The following is a 19,716-nucleotide window of genomic DNA, read 5'->3' as shown; positions in this document are numbered from 1 at the left end:
TTTCTCTCCATTTTTTATGTTTGGAAGAGATTTTTACTCATAGAGGACTCTTTCAAGGTGTTCCGTCAGTCGGTACCCAAGGTGGAAGGGACAATTTCCACGCTAGCCGGGAGTCCTACTATTCCCATAGAGGATAGTTGTTCCTTTAAGGATCCTAGGGATGGGGTTGCTCAATAATGGCATCCTATGACTTGTATTGCCACTGTCATTTATGCAGCAGCATACTGGTTCATACGTTTTCTGGTTCCATTCGAACAGACACTCCCTTCAAAGAGATCCAGGATAAAATAAAGGCCTTTAAGTCGATCATCTCCATTTTAACAGATGCTTCCCTTCAAGTATTTAGCAGGAAGCTAAGATTTCAGGCTTACCATATTGGCACTCATTATGGTTAAGATTACTTTTTTGTTCCTTTGAAGATTTCAAGGGAATCTTTCTACTTCTTCCTCTGAGCAGGAGGGAGGTTTTGGCTTTCAAGAATGTTTGAAGCCAGATAAGAGGCAAGGACCTCTCTGACCTGGGAAAAAGTGAGTTCCTGTCCCAATTCAGGAACGAAGTTTCGAATTTTAGTCTAATCTGGTAGTGGTTCTCAAAAAAACAATTTATGTAAGAACTTACCTGATAAATTCATTTCTTTCATATTAGCAAGAGTCCATGAGCTAGTGACGTATGGGATATACATTCCTACCAGGAGGGGCAAAGTTTCCCAAACCTTAAAATGCCTATAAATACACCCCTCACCACACCCACAATTCAGTTTAACGAATAGCCAAGAAGTGGGGTGATAAGAAAAAAGTGCGAAAGCATATAAAATAAGGAATTGGAATAATTGTGCTTTATACAAAAAAATCAAAACCACCACAAAAAAGGGCGGGCCTCATGGACTCTTGCTAATATGAAAGAAATGAATTTATCAGGTAAGTTCTTACATAAATTATGTTTTCTTTCATGTAATTAGCAAGAGTCCATGAGCTAGTGACGTATGGGATAATGATTACCCAAGATGTGGATCTTTCCACGCAAGAGTCACTAGAGAGGGAGGGATAAAATAAAGACAGCCAATTCCTGCTGAAAATAATCCACACCCAGAATAAAATTTTAATGAAAAAACATAAGCAGAAGATTCAAACTGAAAACACTGCCTGAAGTACGTTTCTACCAAAAACTGCTTCAGAAGAAGAAAATACATCAAAATGGTAGAATTTAGTAAAAGTATGCAAAGAGGACCAAGTTGCTGCTTTGCAAATCTGATCAACCGAAGCTTCATTCCTTAACGCCCAGGAAGTAGAAACTGACCTAGTAGAATGAGCTGTAATCCTTTGAGGCGGAGTGTTACCCGACTCAACATAGGCATGATGAAATAAAGATTTCAACCAAGATGCCAAAGAAATGGCAGAAGCTTTCTGGCCTTTTCTAGAACCGGAAAAGATGACAAATAGACTAGAAGTCTTTCGGAAAGACTTAGTAGCTTCAACATAATATTACAAAGCTCTAACAGCATCCAAAGAATGCAATGATTTCTCCTTAGAATTCATAGGATCAGGACATAATGAAGGAACCACAATTTCTCTACTAATGTTGTTAGAATTCACAACCTTAGGTAAAAAATTCAAAAGAAGTTCGCAGCACCGCCTTATCCTGATGCAAAATCAGAAAAGGAGACTCACAAAAAAAGAGTAGATAATTCAGAGACTCTTCTGGCAGAAGAGATGGCCAAAAGAAACAAAACTTTCCAAGAAAGTAATATAATGACCAAAGAATGCATGGGTTCAAAAGGAAGAGCTTGAAGAGCCCCCAGAACCAAATTCAAACTCCAAGGAGGAGAAATTGACTTAATGACAGGTTTTATACGAACCAAAGGTTGTACAAAACAATAAATATCAGGAAGATTAGCAAACCTTCTGTGAAAAAGAACAGAAAGAGCAGAGATTTGTCTTTCAAGGAACTTGCGGACAAACCTTTATCTAAACCATCCTGAAGAAACTGTAAAATTCTCGGTATTCAAAAAGAATGCCAAGAAAAAAGATGAGAAAGACACTAAGAAATATAAGTCTTCCAGACTCTATAATATATCTCTCTAGATACAGATTTACGAGCCTGTCACATAGTATCAATCACAGAGTCAGAGAAACCTCTTTGACCAAGAATCAAGCGTTCAAACTCCATACCTTAAAATTAAGGTTTTGAGACAGAAAGACTGGTCTTAACGGAAGAGTCCACGGTTGGCAAGAGGCCATCCGGACAAGATCCGCATACCAAAACCTGTGAGGCCATGCTGGAGCTACCAGCAGAACAAACGAGCATTCCTTTAGAATATTGGAGAATACCCTTGGAAGAAGAACTAGAGGCGAAAAGATATAGGCAGGATGACACTTGTAAGGAAGAAATAATGCATCCACTGCCTCCACCCGAGGATCCCGGGATCCGGACAGATACCAGGGAAGTTTCTTGTTTAGATGAGAAGCCATCAGATCTATTTCTGGGAGTTCCCACATTTGAACAATCTGAGGAAATACCTCTGGGTGAAGAGACCATTCGCCCAGGTGCAACTTTTTGGCGACTGAGATAATCCGCTTTCCAATTGTCCATACCTGGGATATGAACCGCAGAGATTAGACAGGAGCTGGATTCCGCCCAAACCAAAAATCGAGATACTTCTTTCATAACCAGAGGACTGTGAGTCCCTCCTTGATGATTGATGTATGCCACAGTTGTGACATTGTCTATCTGAAAACAAATGAACAACTCTCTCTTCAGAAGAGGCCAAGACTGAAAAGCTCTGAAAATTGCACGGAGTTCCAAAATACTGATCGGAAATCTCACCTCCTGAGATTCCCAAACCCCTTGTGCCGTCAGATACCCCCACACAGCTCCCCAACCTGTAAGACTTGCATCTGTTGAGATTATAGTCCAGGTCGGAAGAACAAGAAGCCCCCTGAACTAAACGATGGTGATCTGTCCACCATGTCAGAGAGTGTCGTATAATCGGTTTAAAGATATTAATTGAGATATCTTTGAGTAATCCCTGCACCATTGGTTCAGCATACAGAGCTGAAGAGGTTGCATGTGAAAACGAGCAAAGGAGATCGCATCTGATGCGGCAGTCCTAAGACCTAAAATTTCCATGCATAAGGCTACCAAAGGGAATGATTGTGACTGAAGGTTTTGACAAGCTGATATCAATGTTAAACTTCTCTTGTCTGACAAGGACAGAGTCATAGACACTGAATCTATCTAGAAACCTAAAAAGGTTACCCTTGTCTGAGGAATCAATGAACTGATTAGTAAATTGAACCTCCAACCATGAACTTGAAGAAACAACACAAGTCGATACGTATGAGATTCTTCGAAAATGAGAAGACTGAGCAAATACCAAGATATCGTCCAAATAAGGAAATACCAAAACCCTGTTCTCTGACTACAGAAAGAAGGGCACAGAGAACCTTTGAAAAAAATTCTTGGAACTGAGGCTAGGCCAAACGGTAGAGCCAAAAAAACTGGTAATGCTTGTCTAAAAAGAGAATCTCAGACACTAAAAGTGATCTGGATGAATCGGAATATGCAGATACACATCCTGTAAATCTATTGTAGACATATGATGCCCTTGCTAAACAAAAAACAGGATAGTCCTACAGTAACCATCTTGAATGTTGGTATCCTTACATAACGATTCAATATTGATAGATCCGGAACTGGTCTGAAGGAATTGACCTTCTTGGTACAATGAAGAGATAAAATAAAGCCCCAGCCCCTGTTCCAGAACTGGAACTGGCATAATTACTCCAACCAACTCTAGATCTGAAACACATTTCAGAAATGCTGAGCCTTTGCTGTGTTAACTGGGACACGGGAAAGAAAAAAAATCTCTTAGCAGGAGGCCTTAACTGAAGCCAATTCTGTACCTTTCTGAAACAATGTTCTGAAACCAGAGATTGAGAACGGAATTGATCCAAATTTCTTTGAAGAAAACGTAATCTGCCCCATACCAGCTGAGCTGGAATAAGGGCCGCACCTTCATGGGTACTTAGGAGCTGGCTATAGATTTCTATAAGGCTTGGATATATTCCAAACTGGAAATAGTTTCCAAACTGATACCGCTCCTGAGGATGAAAGATCAGGCTTTTGTTCCTTGTTGTGAGGAAAGGAACAAAAAAGATTATTAGACCTAAATTTACCTTAGATTTTTTATCCTTTGGTAAAAAAAGTTCCCTTCCTTCCAGAACAATTGAAATAATAATTTAATACCCTGGAAAGAAAGGGAAAGCAAAGTTGACTTAGAAGACATATCAGCATTCCAAGTTTAATCCATAAAGCTTTTCTAGCTAAAATAGCTAGAGACATATACCTGACATCAACTCTAATGATATCAAAAGATGGTATCACCAATAAAATTATTAGCATGTTATAGAATAATAATAATGCTATAAAATTATGATCTGTTACTTGTTGCGCTAAAGCTTCTAACCAAAAAGTTGAAGCTGCAGCAACATCCGCTAAAAATATAGCAGGTCTAAGAAGATTACCTGAACATAAGTAAGCTTTTCTTAGAAAGGATTCAATTTCCCTTAAATAAAGTACTATCTGCCGTAGGAATAGTAGTGCATTAAGCAGGAGTAGAGACAGCCCCATAACCTTAGGGATTTTGTCCCAAAAAAACTCTAATCTGTCAGATGGCACAGGATATAATTGCTTAAACGTTTAGAAGGAGTAAAAGAATTACCCAAATTATTCCATTCCCTGGAAATTACTTCAGAAATAGCATCAGGGAGATTAAACACTTCTGGAATAACTACAGGAGATTTAAAAACCTTATTTAAACGTTTAGATTTAGTATCAAGAGGACCAGAATCCTCTATTTCTAATGCAATTAATACTTCTTTAAATAAAGAACGAATAAATTCCATCTTGAACAAATACAAAGATTTATCAGTATCAGAATGATGATGTTCATTTAAAAATTCATCTGAAAAAAGAGAAGTTTTAAAAGACTTTTATGTAAACTAGAAGGAGAAATAACAGACATAGCCTTCTTAATGGATTTAAAAAAATAAAATCTCTTATGTTTATCAGGAACACTCTGAAAATTAGATGTTGACGGAACAGCAACAGGTAATGTAACAGTACTAAAGGAAATTTTATCTGCATTAATAAGTTTGTCATGACATGCAATACAAACAACAGCTGGAGAAACAGATACCAAAAAATTATAGCAGATACACTTAGCTTGGTAGCTCCAGCACTAGACAGCGATTTTCCTGTAGTATCTTCTGACTCAGATGCAACGTGAGACATCTTGCAATATGTAAGACAAAAAAACAACATATAAAGCAAAATTGATCAAATTCCTTAAATGACAGTTTCAGGAATGGGAAAAAATGCCAAAGAACAAGCTTCTAGCAACCAGAAGCAATGAAAAAATGAGACTAAAATAATGTGGAGACAAAAGCGACGCCCATATTTTTTAGCGCCAAATCAGATGCCCACATTATTTGGAGCCTAAAATGCTTTTGGCGCCAAAAATGATGCCACATCCGGAACGCCGAAATTTTTGGCGCAAAATAACGTCAAAAAATTACGCAACTTCCGGTGACATGTATGACGCCGGAAACGGAAAAGAATTTTTGCGCCAAAAAAGTCAGCGCCAAGAATAACGCAATAAAATGAAGCATTTTCAGCCCCCGCGAGCCTAACAGCCCACAGGGAAAAAATAGTCAAATTTTTGAAGGTAAGAAAAAATGATTAATTCAAATGCATTATCCCAAATATGAAACTGACTGTCTGAAAAATAAGGAAAGTTGAACATTCTGAGTCAAGGCAAATAAATGTTTGAATACATATATTTAGAACTTTATAAACAAAGTGCCCAACCATAGCTTAGAGTGTCACAGAAAATAAGATTTACTTACCCCAGGACACTCATCTACATGTTTGTAGAAAGCCAAACCAGTACTGAAACGAGAATCAGCAGAGGTAATGGTATATATAAGAGTATATCGTCGATCTGAAAAGGGAGGTAAGAGATGAATCTCTACGACCGATAACAGAGAACCTATGAAATAGACCCCGTAGAAGGAGATCACTGCATTCAAATAGGCAATACTCTCCTCACATCCCTCTGACATTCACTGCACGCTGAGAGGAAAACCGGGCTCCAACTTGCTGCGGAGCGCATATCAACGTAGAATCTAGCACAAACTTACTTCACCACCTCCATCGGAGGCAAAGTTTGTAAAACTGAATTGTGGGTGTGGTGAGGGGTGTATTTATAGGCATTTTAAGGTTTGGGAAACTTTGCCCCTCCTGGTAGGAATGTATATCCCATACGTCACTAGCTCATGGACTCTTGCTAATTACATGAAAGAAAGAGGGATCTTGCTCTTGATAAAGCCCGGGCGTACACCGGGGGAAACGCGTCGAGCTATCTACATGTTGTAAAGAAGGGATTGGACAAAGCCTCCTACCGTGACCTAAGCTGCGTGCAGCGCTCAGATGAAAAGTGAGACATACTAGTCGGCTGTGGTATTCCTTGCTTCTGGATCACAGAATTGTTCACATCATAGATTGTGAAAGGCTCTTTTAAAACCTACCGTTTGTAAGTAGGAATTGTACTGTGTCTTGTATATGTGCCAATAAAACTACCACCTTGAATCTCGGTTCTTCTGCGCTGTTCTTACTTCACAGCTTTTTTGCATCACGTCATTATCCAGTGTGGGGAGAGAGACACAGGACGAGAGTGGCTGCATTAGGATCGAGTTGCAAAGAGCATTACCTGTGGGTGGAAACACCTGTATCCCTCTTTGTTCCACAGAGGATAAGTCTGTATTTAAGACTAGTGGTAATAGTCATTTTTTATGTGAAGCGCTGCTTTCTATTTTCTTTTTCTTTCTCTTTCTCAAAAAAGAGGGAACCTTCAATTCTATTTTAGATCTCTAGAACCTAATCAAATTTTAGATGTCAAGATTCTAATCAAATTCCTAAGTGTTCCGTCCTTCAAAGTGGAAACTATTCGTTCCATGAGGGTCATTTTATGAAGGCGGATTTAACGGACGCGTGCTTGCATTTTCACATTCTCAGGCAAACACTCCCAATTGTGACTTTGCCTTTCGGCCTTGCCACAGCTCCCGGAATATCCTAATAGGAGTCTGGGTTTGATGTTGGCCGTGCTCGGTTACAGGGCATTGCTGGGGCGTCTTTTCTGGAAGACAGCCTAGTCCAGGTGCAATCTTTTTAAGCAAGATTCCTTTGGGAAATGTTGTTATCCCTTCTGTAATATCAAGGAGGAAGGTAAATTTGGTAAGGAGTTACTTAGTCACATGGACAAAGGTAACCTTCATGGGAACCATAATGGAATACCTAGAACTTAAGTTTTTTTCCTGACGGACGTCAGGGAATAATAGATTTTCGATTCTTGTCTATTTCTTCAGTCTTCTGCTCGGCCATTAGTGGCTCAGTGCATGGAGGTATCGGGCTGATGGTAGCAGCATGGGACATCATCCCGTTTGCTTGGTTCCTTCTCAGACCTAGGCAGGTTATCATACTCAGGCTATAGAACGGAGATTATATGGATTTGTCTCCTCGAATATTACTGGAGCAGGAGACAAGGGATTTTTTAAGGGTGGTTGTCTCTGGATCATCTTTTCCAGGGAACCTGCTTTCACAGACCATCTTGGGTGTCTGACAACAGACGCCAACCTTCTAGGATGGGGAGCAGTCTATGGTCCCCTAAAGGCTCAGGGAATTTTAGACTCAGTCAGAGTCTGGTCTTCGTATTATCATTCTGGAGCTGACAGCAATCTTAAATGCTATTCTGGCCTGACCCTAGTTAGTCTCGGTCCAGTTTACCTGGTTCCAGTTGGACACATCTTCAGCTCATCAGGGAGGAATGCGGAGTTCCTTAGCGATAACAGAGGTATCCAAAATAATTCAGTGGGCAGCCCATTCTCGCTGTCTGTCGTCAATCCACATCCCAGGGGTGGACTCTGGGAGGCGGACTTCATGAACAGGCAGACCTTTCAGCCGGGGGGAGTGGGTACTCCTTCCAGAAGTGTTTTTCAGCTTGATTCTCAAATGAGGTCAGCCGGAATTGGATATCATGGCATCTCGGCAAAAGGCCAATTTTCTGAGGTATGGGTCGAGGTCTAGGGACACTCAGGTGGTACTGTTAGACGCCCTGGTGGTACTTTGGACTTTCAGTCTAGCATACCTTTTTCCTCTGTTTGCTTTTCTTCCTTGGGTCATGGCTCGAAGAATCATGCAGGAGAAGACGTTGGTGATTCTCTTTGCACCGGCTTGGCCTCGCAGGATTTGGTATGCAGATCTGGTGGACATGGCAGACTTCCGTTGAGGAAGGACCTTCTAATTCAAGGGCCCTTCCTTCATTCAAATCTATTTTCTCTGAAGATCAAAATCCCCAGTGACTTAGTGGGTAAGCAAGCAGCCTACCAAATGGAAGGACAGCATTTTTAATCCAGCCGCTGTCGCCAAGTTTATACTGACTACTTGGAGATTGAAGGCTTAATTTTATTCAAGCAGGGTCTTTCAGACTCGGTCATAAAGACCATGATTCAGGTTCGTAAGCCTGTATCTAGAAGGATTTACCATAAGATATGGCATAAATATTTATATGGGTGTGAATCCAAGGGCTACTCATGGAGTAGAGCGGGGATTCATAGATTTTTGTCTTCTCTCCAAGAGGGTTTGGAGAAAGGTTTATCGGCTAGTTCTCTAAAGGGTCAGATCTCTACCCTATCTATTTTGTTACTTCAACGTCTGACGGATGTTCCAGATGTTCAATCACTTGGTCAGGATCAGGCCTGTGTTTAAACCAGTTACTCCTCCATGGAGTTAATTTAGTTCTCAAAGTTCTTCAAGGGACTCCGTTTGAGCCTATGCATTCCTTAGATATTAAGTTGTTATCTTGGAAAGTTTTATTTCTTGTTGCCATTTCCTTTGCTCGGAGAGTGTTAGAGCTCTTGGCATTACAGTATGAGTCTCCTTATCTTATTTTCCATCAGATAAGGTAGTTTTATGTACTAAATTAGGATTTCTTCCTAAGGTTGTTTCTGATCGGAACATTAATCAGGAGATTGTTGTTCCTTCCTTGTGTCCTAATCCTTCTCAGAAGGAAAGGCTTCTGCACAATTTGGACATGGTCCGTGCTTTAAAGATTTACCTGCAGGCGACTAAGGACTTTCAGAATATAAGAAATATATCTGACAGCGCTTGACCTAGAGTCCTATAGCTCCTAAAGGTTTTGGTCCCTAGCTACCAAAAAGAGAAGTCCCATTTATCACATTTCTTAGACATTTAGTATTGATAAGTCCTTGCCTACTGTAGGCGCTCCTTCAGAATTCATCTTTTTCTCGACTAAGGACTTTCGTCAGTCTGCTTCCTTGTTTGTGGTTTTCTCAAAAAAACACGAGGGACAGAAAGCTACGGCTACTTCTCTTTCTTTTTGGCTGAAGAGTATTATTTGTTTTGCATATGAGACTGCTGGACAGCAGCCTCCCGAGAGAGTTACGGCTCATTCCACGAGGGTTGTTGCTTCCTCATGGGCGTTCAAAAATGAGGCTTCTAGGGAAAAGATTTGCAAGGCTGCAACTTGGTCCTCTCTTCATACTTTTTCAAAGTTCTACAAATTTGACACTTTTGTCTCGGCTGAGGCTGCTTTTGGGAGAAAGGTTCTTCAAGCAGTGGTGCCTTCCGTTTAGGTTCCCTGTCTTGTTCCTCCCGTATCATCTGTGTACTCTAGCTTGGGTATTGAATCCCATTAGTAATTAAGATGATCCGTGGACTCATTGTGTCTTAAAAAAGAAAATAAAATGTATGCTTACCTGATAAATTTATTTCTTTTTTGACACAATGAGTCCACGACCCGCCCTGTTCTTTTAGACAGGTTGTGGGTTATTGTAAACTTCAGACACCTCTGGACCTTGGCTTTTCCTTTCTTTTCTTAACTTCGGTCGAATGACTGGAGTGGGAGGGAAGGGAGGAGCTATTTAACAGCTCTGCTATGGTGCTCTTTGCCGCCTCCTGCTGACCAGGAGGTGAATATCCCATTAGTAATTAAGATGATCCGTGGACTCATTGTGTCAAAAAATAAATAGATTTATCAGGTAAGCATAAATTTTCTTTTTTTTTTTTTTTGAGTAAACCTCAGGCACCTTTTTCACCTTTGTGTTTCTTCTTTTTCCATTTTCCTTCGGCTGAATAACTGGGGACTATGGGTAAGGGAAGTTACACTTAACAGCTTTGCTGGGGTGATCTTTGCCTCCTCCTACATGCTAGGAGTTTAATATTCCTGCTGGCCAGGAGTTCAATATCCCACTAGTAACTGGAATGACGTTGTGGACACTCCATGTCCGGAAAGAAAGACATTTATCATCAGGTAAGCATAAATTGTTTTTAAACTATGCTTGTCATATAGATAACATTGTGCTCACTCCAGTGGAGTTATTAATGAGTAAGCACTGATTTGTCAAAATAACTGAAATAAGGGTGCAGCCTGAAAAGGCTTAGATACAAGGTTGGTTATGCAAAACTGGGGTATGGGTAATAAAGGGATTATCTATCTTTTTAAACAAACATTTTCAAGTAGACTGTCCATTTAAAAATTAATGATGACCCAATAGAGCAGTAATTAAAAATACATTAAATAATGAAATCTATTTTAAACAACATACTTACCAGCCTGAGAGTCAGATACTTTGCAGTTGTCTCCCTCTGCTTTTGATAGGACACAAGCAGCAGCAGTATGCCACTCAAACTCATACAAGCAGGGATCTTTATCGGAGCTCATCAACACTGGAGGACTTTCCAAATCACCTAAAATTACATAAAATAAGTGACTAGTATTGACAAAAAAACAATGTTTTAGGATACATTTCCATTATACAATTGCATGAACTGTACTAGAAGAGAAAATTAATCTTGACAGTTTTCTTACAGCTATTTGTAAAGAGGTGTATTTCTCCTTAAAACTCTAGAAAATAAAAAAGAAAGCAAGTGCCACAACTATGTATTCACATCATACAATGAAGATAACTATAAAGCCCATTAAGTCCAAAGTCCATTAAGATGACATTAAGTATCTATCTATATAGGGCTCGATTTATTAAGAGTTGGCGGACAGGGGCGGACATATGCACCTCTGTCCGCTGCAGCTCGCCTCTGGCTGGCTGAATTCCACTGCCGGAATTCAGCATTGCACAAGAGCAATATTTTGCCCTTTTGTGCAATGTTGCCCCCTGCTCGCGCACAGCCAATCAGGCGCGGGCAGCAGCAGCCGCCAATCAACCCGGTCAGACGCGACCAGGAAGATTGAAATTCTCCACCTAAGAGGTGAAGAAGAGGTTAGGGAAGCAGCAGTCTGATGATAAAATACTGACTGCAGGTTCTCTTGTGAGAACCTGCAGTCGAATGACAGGGAAGGGTTTGATAAATCAAGTCCATAGGGTTGAAAGTAGAATGCCTAGTTCAAAACAGAATGTCAGCAAACAATAACACAGTCATGTTAAAAATGTAGCCTTCAATTTTAAAACGCTATGCCCAGAAAAACATTATAAGGATTGTTTACCCTGGCCAGGCAAGCAGTATAATTGTCTTTTCACATAGTGCTTTTCAGCAGTTATTGTTAAAAGCCAAGGGTTTTTAATTGATCCATTTATTGAATTATTGTATAAGTTTGTGTCATTTTTTTAAACAATAAATAATTTTAACCTAAATAGTTATTTGTCTTTGAGCTGTCAATAGTTATATCAGATGTTAAAAAAAATTTTTATTTTTTTTTTAAATAAAATATTTTTTAAAAATGACAATTACCAGGTTTGCACACCAGTGTAAGGATGGATTTAATCTTATTATTGTCATCTCCACAGGAAGATCCATCAGAGTAGACAAGCTGGATTTTATCACCAACTTTTTTAGGTGGAGATGCATATTTTCCAAGGTTTTTCTTTTGGCCAGAAACTGAAACACAAAAAAGTAACATTAATATTGTGTATCAGAAAGCAACAACAGCGTTAACCCAACAAGAAACTCTCAGACAATCTACTTGACTTTTTCAATGGTTTAAAAAGATATAACACATTTGTTTTTATTAAACATTTTTAAATGGTTACATCATCATCATCAAATGGTAACTACATAGCAATTTATTTATTTTTTTACATTTTATTAGCTTTTTTCAGCCAGAGTGTGAGTTCGTGTGTGCCATATAGATAACATTGTACTCACTCCTGTGGAGTTATGCAGGAACTAGCAGTAATTGGCTAAATTGCAAGTTTGTAAAAAGTACTGAGATAAGAGGGCAGCCAGCAGAGCCTTAGATACAAGGTAATTACAGAGGAAAAAAGTATATTACTATAATAGTGTTGGTTATGCAAAACTGTGGAATGGGTAAAAAGGATGGTCTATTTTTTTTAAACAAACATTTCAAAAAACATTTCAAAAAACATTTCATTCAAGTAGACTGTCCCTTTAATAAATACAGATAATATAAATCAGGTGTCGAGAATTTAGTGAAAATCCATCTATTTTATAAAGCTTGACAGGGAAACAATTGTGCATGCGCCAAATGTAATACTGCATGTGCATTGAAATGTGCATATTTGCATTATTTGCCTTATCTGATGATTCTGTATATACCATGACAAGGATCTTTTGTTTTACAGCTAAACGTGGCCGAATTGTCCAGCAGCATTTGAATGTCGGCCTTTCCGTGAGACTTGTGACTAAGATACATGAACTTTTAATTTTATATTGATTTCAGCTTGAATTATTTTTTGTGTGAAGATACTACATTATATATTAAGCTTTGAGAATAGAACTACAAAAATTAAATTTATGCTTACCTGATAAATTTGTTTCTTTCTTGACACGGTGAGTCCACGGATCATCATAATTATTATTGGGAATATCACTCCTGACCAGCAGGAGGAGGCAAAGAGCTCCACAGCAGAACTGTTAAATACCACTCCCTTACCCACAACCCCCAGTCATTCGACCAAAGGTAAAGGAGAAAAGAAGTTATATAAGGTGCAGAGGTGCCTGAGGTCTATATAAAAATAAACGGTCTGAAAATACAGGGCGGGCCGTGGACTCACCGTGTCAAGAAAGAAATAAATTTATCAGGAAAGCATAAATTTCATTTTATTTCTAATGACACGGTGAGTCCACGGATCATCATAATTACTATTGGGAATCAATACCCAAGCTAGAGGACACGGATGATAAGGGAGGGACAAGACAGGTAACCTAAACAGAAGGCACCACTGCTTGAAGAACCTCTCTCCCAAAAGAAGCCTCAGCTGAAGTAAATATATTAAATTTGTAAAATTTAGAAAAAGTGTGTAAAGATAACCAAGTGGCAGCCTTGCAAAGCTGATCTATAGAAGCTCCATTTTTTTTTTTAACGCCCAAGTAGAAGAAACAGCTCTCGTGGAATGAGCCGTGATTTTCTCAGGAGGTTGCTGACCAGCAGTCTCATATGCCAAGCGAATAACACTCCTCAACATACAAGAAAGAGAAGTAGCCGTAGCTTTCTGACCTTTACGCTTCCCAGAAAAAACAACAAATAAAGAGGAAGACTGGCGAAAATCCTTAGTCGCCTGCAAATAATATTTAAAGCACGAACTACATCCAGGTTGTGCAACAAACGTTCCTTATGAGAAGGATTAGGACACAAAGAAGGAACAACAATTTCTTGATTAATATTCTTATCCGAAACAACCTTGGGAAGAAAAGGTAGTACTATGTACTGCTCTAGGTTATCAGAATGAAAAATAAGGAAAGGAGACTCGCACTGCAACGCAAAAAGCTCTGAAACTCTTTGAGCCGAAGAGATAGCAACCAAAAACAAAATCTTCCAGGTTAACAACTTAATATCCAAAGAATGCATAGGCTCAAACGGAGCCTGTTGGAGAACTCTAAGAACTAAATTAAGAAATTAAGACTCCAAGGAGGAATCACAAACTTAAACATAGGCCGGATTCTATTCAAGGAGTGACAAAAAGACTGAATGTCAGGCACATCCGCCAGACGTTAGTGCAACAAAATGGATAAAGCAGAAATTTGACCCTTCAGGGTACGTGCAGATAAACCCTTCTCCAGACCCTCCTGGAGAAAAGACAAAATCCTCAGAATCTTGACCCTACTCCAAGAGTAGCCTCTGGATTCACACCAATACAGATATTTGCGCCATATCTTATAATAGATCTTTCTAGTCACAGGCTTACGCACCTGAATCATAGTTTCAATAACCGACTCGGAAAACCCACGCTTAGATAAAATCAAGCTTTCAATCACCAAGCAGTCAGCTTCAGAGAAACGAGATTTGGATGAAGGAAGGGCCCCTGAAGTAGAAGGTCCTTACTTAAACGGAAGACTCCAAGGTGGAAAAGATGACATCTCCACCAGATCTGCATACCAGATCCTGTGAGGCCAATGCAATGAGAATCACCGACGCCCTCTCTTGTCTGATCCGAGCAATGACCCGAGGAAGAAGGGCAAACGGAGGAAACGCGTATGCCTGACTGAACTTCCAAGGAACTGCTAGCGCATCTATCAGTACAGCCTGAGGATCCCTTGATCTCGATCCGCACCTCAGGAGCTTGGCATTCTGACGAGACGCCATAAGATCCAACACCGGCTGCCCCCAACTGAGAATCAAGCTGGAAAAAACCTCTGGATAAAAATCCGCTTCCCAATTGTCCAACCCTGGAATATGGATAGCAAACAGACAACAGTTGTGAATCTCCGCCCACTGAATAATCTTGGCTACCTCTGTCATGGCCAAAGAACTCTGAGTTCCTTCCTGATGATTGATGTAAGCTACTGACGTTATGTTGTCCGACTGAAATCTGATAAACTGGGTTGAAGCTAGTTGAGGCCAGGCCAGAAGAGCATTGAAGGTTGCCCTCAGCTCTAGAACATTTATGGGAAGAAACGACTCCTCCCGGGACCAAAGACCCTGAGCCTTCAACGGGCCTCAGACAGCTCCCCAACCCAGCAGACTGGCATCTGTGGTCACGATAACCCAGGTAGGCCTGCGAAAACAGGTTCCCTGAGAGAGAAGATCCTGAGACAACCACCACGGAAGAGAATCTCTTGCAGCCTGATCTAGAACAATCTTTGGGGACAGATCTGTATAATCCCCGTTCTACTGACTGAGAATACATAACTGCCTGAGATGGAACCGAGCAAACTGAATGATGTCCATGACTGAAACCATCAGACCAATAACCTCCATACACTGAGCCACCGACGGCCCAGGAGAGGACTGAAGAACAAGGCATGAATTGAACATATTTGACTTCCTTGCTTCTGTCAAAAAAAATCTTCATTTCTAGAGAATCTATAATAGTTCCCAAGAAAACCACCCCTGTAGCCGGAATCAAGGAACTTTTTCCTAAATTCACCTTCCAACCATGGGAGCGCAGAAAAGACAACTCCGTGTGGGAGCTTGCTTGTTGAAAAGATGGCGCCTGAACTAGAATGTCGTTCAGATAAGGAGCTACCGCAACCCCCTGCAGTTTGAGCACTGCTAGTAATGCACCCAGGACCTATGAGAACACCCTGGAAGTTGTTGCAATACCAAAAGGAAGAGCCACAAACTGAAAATTCTCGTCTAGGAAAGCAAATCTCAGAAATTTGTGATGTTCCTTGTGAATAGGAATATGCATCCTTCAGATCTACTGTAATCATGAATTGACCCTCTTGAACCAGAGGAAGAATTGACCGAATAGTTTTCATCTTGAAAGACGGAACTCTGAGAAATTTGTTTACGCTCTTGAGATCTAGAATAGGTCTGAACGTTCCTTTCTATTTTGGCAACAATGAAAAGATTGGAATAGAAACCTAGACCCTGCTCCAGAACCGGAACTGGAACTATCACTCCCATGTCGGAAAGATCCTGCACACAGCGTAAGAACGCCTCTCTCTTTATCTGGTCTACAGATAACCTGGAGAGAAGAAGCCTTCCCCTGGGAGGAAAAGTCTTGAACTCTAGCTTGTATCCCTGGGACACAATGTCTACCACCCAGGGATCTGGAACATCCGAAGCCCAAGCTTGAACGAACAAAAAGTCTGCCCCCCACAAGATCCTCCCGGGATCGGTGGCAGACCCTTCATGCCGACTTTGAATCAGCAACGGGCTTCTTAGATCGTTTCCCCTTGCTCCAGGACTGATTAGACCTCCAAGAGGGCTTGGACTGATCCTGTTTGGAAGAGGAGGAGGAAGGTTTACTAGAGAAGTTACGAAAGAAACGAAAATTAACGGAGAAGTGAGCGTTCCTTGTTTGATTGTCCTTGCTTCCCTTGTTAAGCCTGTATACCTTCAACACAAGTGATAAGATATATAACGTATGTTGAGCGCCAGTTAAGACAATTCTTTTTAGAAAAGCTTTCTCCTGTCACAGTAGAATGAAACTGGTCTCCCGTAGTCACTTTTTCACATGCTTTGCAAGATGCAAAATTGCACTTATATGTGCCATTTAATCTGAGCCACGAGGAACCACTCTCAGATATAATGGTCCACAGCTCTGTGGATGCTATAATGTTGCTTATGGACCTATTCTTTCGGCACGCAAATTTGCAACCTCCTTTTACTACCTCCATTAGACCATCATCTGCTGCCAGCATGCTGTAGTGAAATTTCACTATCTTGCATATTTCCTGGTACTGATTGGAGTAATCTGTTATAAACATAACCTTACTTCTTTCCTTCTCCATACGTTGCTCATATGTTCTCCGGCTAGTATTTTTATTTTTCAATAAATCCTCCCTTTGGATCTTATTTACTACTCCTTTTGTCTGTTCTATAACTTTATTTGAGTAACCTCACTCTCTTAGTTTTTTTCATAAGGTTATCTGCCTCTTGCTGGTAGACACTTTCATTAGAGCAGTTGCGCTTTAGGCGAATTGCCCTTTGGCAACCGCCTTGAAAACTGTTTCTGGATGGCAACTCCAGGCGTGTAGTAAGGGGGAACCCTGTGTCTCATCCCCCCTTCAATGTATGCTGAAGATATAATGTTTTAATCTTTTGGAATAAAAACTGATTTTAATGCAGATCCGGTGCTCCTTTTCTCACTTTGTTTGATTCTACGTACTCTGGGGCCAAACAGTGCAGCACGGATCTTGGAAGTGGAATTTAGCTCTGGATTGGCTGGCTATTCCACACACACCCACACATCGTCCAATAGACGTCTGAGCCGGCTTTCTGACGAGGACACGTCATACGCTACACAGCGAAGTAGTCTTGCAGCTGTAGGAAGCAGTCATGAGCCGGGTGCCTGTTCGTATCGTATTGGATTAAAAGGAGAGCAGGAGGGTAAGATTGTCCTTATGCACACATTATCACACTGGCCATATATATATACGGACACAATACACGTAGCAGTTTGGAGGAAGTTCCACTACCGTTTTATGTATATTGAATACCACGGTAGCTGCTCAATTTGAGGTATACCTTGAAGCAGTAAAGTGATTATCTAGATGTGTATTTGGAAACTTGAATGTGTTTGGCTGTTTGGATAACACCAATAAACTCGAAGTAATAAAGCAGAATAGATGCTCATGAACTGTGCAACACTATGGAAGTACTTATAAAAGTGGTATTGAATACAGCCAAGCATGCATGTGAATCTTCTGACAAGCTTTACAGCGGACTCTGACCCTCGTGGTAATCTACTTAATTGGGAAGAAAGTGTGTGTGAATATTTAAGTAGCCCAAGTTATAGACCGATATATATATTCAAGGATTAAGAAGATCGTTTACTCTGTAACACTCAAAGTTTTCTTATTAATTCTATCCTGAATCTCCTCAAGAGGAGTATCCTGCTGAATAGAATCAGACAACTCATCAAACTAATATGCAGCCGCACTGGTAACCGTAGCAATACACACAGCAGGCTGCCATTTGAACCCCTGGTGAACATACATCCTTTTAAGCAAAGTCCTCAACTTCTTATCCATGGGATCCTTAAAAGAACAACTATCTTCAATAGGAATAGTGGTTCTCATAGCCAAGGTAGAAATAGCTCCCTTCACATTGGGAACCGTCTGCCAAGATTCCTTAATAGAATCCGCAATAGGAAACATCTTCCTAAAAATTGGAAAAGGAGAAAAAGGAACTCCAGGCTTCTCCCATTCCTGTGTAATAATCTCTGAAACACGATCTGGAACTGGAAAAACATCCGGCATGGAAGGAACATCAAAAAAACGTATTAAAGTTTACAAGCCTTCTTGGGAGTAACTATGACCGTCTAATCAGAGTCATCCAAGGTAGCCAAAACCTCCCTGAATAACAAACGGAGGTGCTCCAACTTAAATCTGAAAGAAACAACCTCAGAATTAGCAGAAGGAATTACACTATCAGAGTCTGAAATTTCACCCTCAGATGCTACAGAAGTATCTTCTTCCTCAGACCTATGGGAAGAAACATTTGACATAACTGCAACAGAGTCAGAAACCCTATACTTCCTTTTGCATTTCCCCTGCAACACAGGAAAAGCAGACAAATGAAAGTTCTTAATCAAAAAGCCTATCCCTGTAATGTAATGTTCTCTCTATACATGAGGAACAAAAAGGAATAGGTGGCTCCACATTTGCATCTAAGCATAAAGTGCAAGTAACAGCTTGCAAGTCCTCTTGGTCCATCTTACCAAAAATGAAAATAAATACATTTTGCAAGAAAAAAGCTGCAGAAAAAAAATGCCAAAAATAAAATGTTACTGTCCCTTTAAGAACGTTAACAATAAGAGCCCAATAATAAAACTCACCCAGAGCCCCTATTAGACACCTCTATACCTCAACAAGCCTTGTTGAGGTGCCTAAACCTCCTACCAACCGGATATACAGACTCCCAAACGGACCGGACTTCACTTCTCACAATGACCGCTCCAACGTAGCACCAGCGGAACAAACCTCTCACTTCCGCATCAAAGAAACAATGAGAGAAAAGAGCATGCAACACTCGCGCCAAACAAACTCCGCCCATCGTGGACGTCTACAGCACCTCCTGGCCAGCATGATAATACAAGCCACAAAACTGCCCAAGTCTCAATGCACTACACAGCCATTCCAAAGTAAAAACAGCATACGGTGAAAAGCCACAACAAGAAGTGAAAAGTTAACACTCCCATAAAACAGAACCATCCAAATCCTTTACAGTGCCCCACAATACTGCCATAAAAATAAAAAACCTGCACACAAGCAGGAATAAAAAATGAACCCAATAAGTGCCAAACTTTGACTCTCAGAAAATAAAAACAGCACAGAATGACTGGGGGTTGTGGGTAAGGGAGTGGTATTTAACAGCTTAGCTGTGGTGCTCTTTGCCTCCTCCTGCTGGTCAGGAGTGATATTCCCAATAGTAATTATGATGATCCGTGGACTCACCGTGTCATTAGAAAAAAAACATAATTTATGCTTACCTGATAAATTCCTTTCTTCTGTAGTGTGATCAGTCCACGGGTCATCATTACTTCTGGGATATTACTCCTCCCCAACAGGAAGTGCAAGAGGATTCACCCAGCAGAGCTGCATATAGCTCCTCCCCTCTACGTCACTCCCAGTCATTCGACCAAGGACCAACGAGAAAGGAAAAGCCAAGGGTGAAGTGGTGACTGGAGTATAAATTAAAAAATATTTACCTGCCTTAAAAACAGGGCGGGCCGTGGACTGATCACACTACAGAAGAAAGGAATTTATCAGGTAAGC

The 19,716-nt window shown here is 40.5% G+C and overlaps 1 protein-coding gene across 1 annotated transcript in view; it reads right to left on the bottom strand.

Annotated features, from left to right (window-relative positions):
* Positions 1–19,716, bottom strand: part of IGF2R (insulin like growth factor 2 receptor) — a gene marked incomplete in the record, with an annotated part of 598,770 nt that overhangs the window by 395,292 nt on the left and 183,762 nt on the right. The window contains 2 exon segments of the mRNA XM_053711175.1: positions 10,687–10,824; positions 11,821–11,967. Of these exon segments, the coding sequence (XP_053567150.1) occupies positions 10,687–10,824; positions 11,821–11,967 (285 nt within the window).

The sequence above is a fragment of the Bombina bombina genome, chromosome 4 (genome assembly GCF_027579735.1).
Source record: "Bombina bombina isolate aBomBom1 chromosome 4, aBomBom1.pri, whole genome shotgun sequence".
NCBI lineage: Eukaryota > Metazoa > Chordata > Amphibia > Anura > Bombinatoridae > Bombina > Bombina bombina.
Note: the sequence above shows the minus strand (reverse complement) of the source record. Positions and strands in the feature narration are given on the sequence as shown.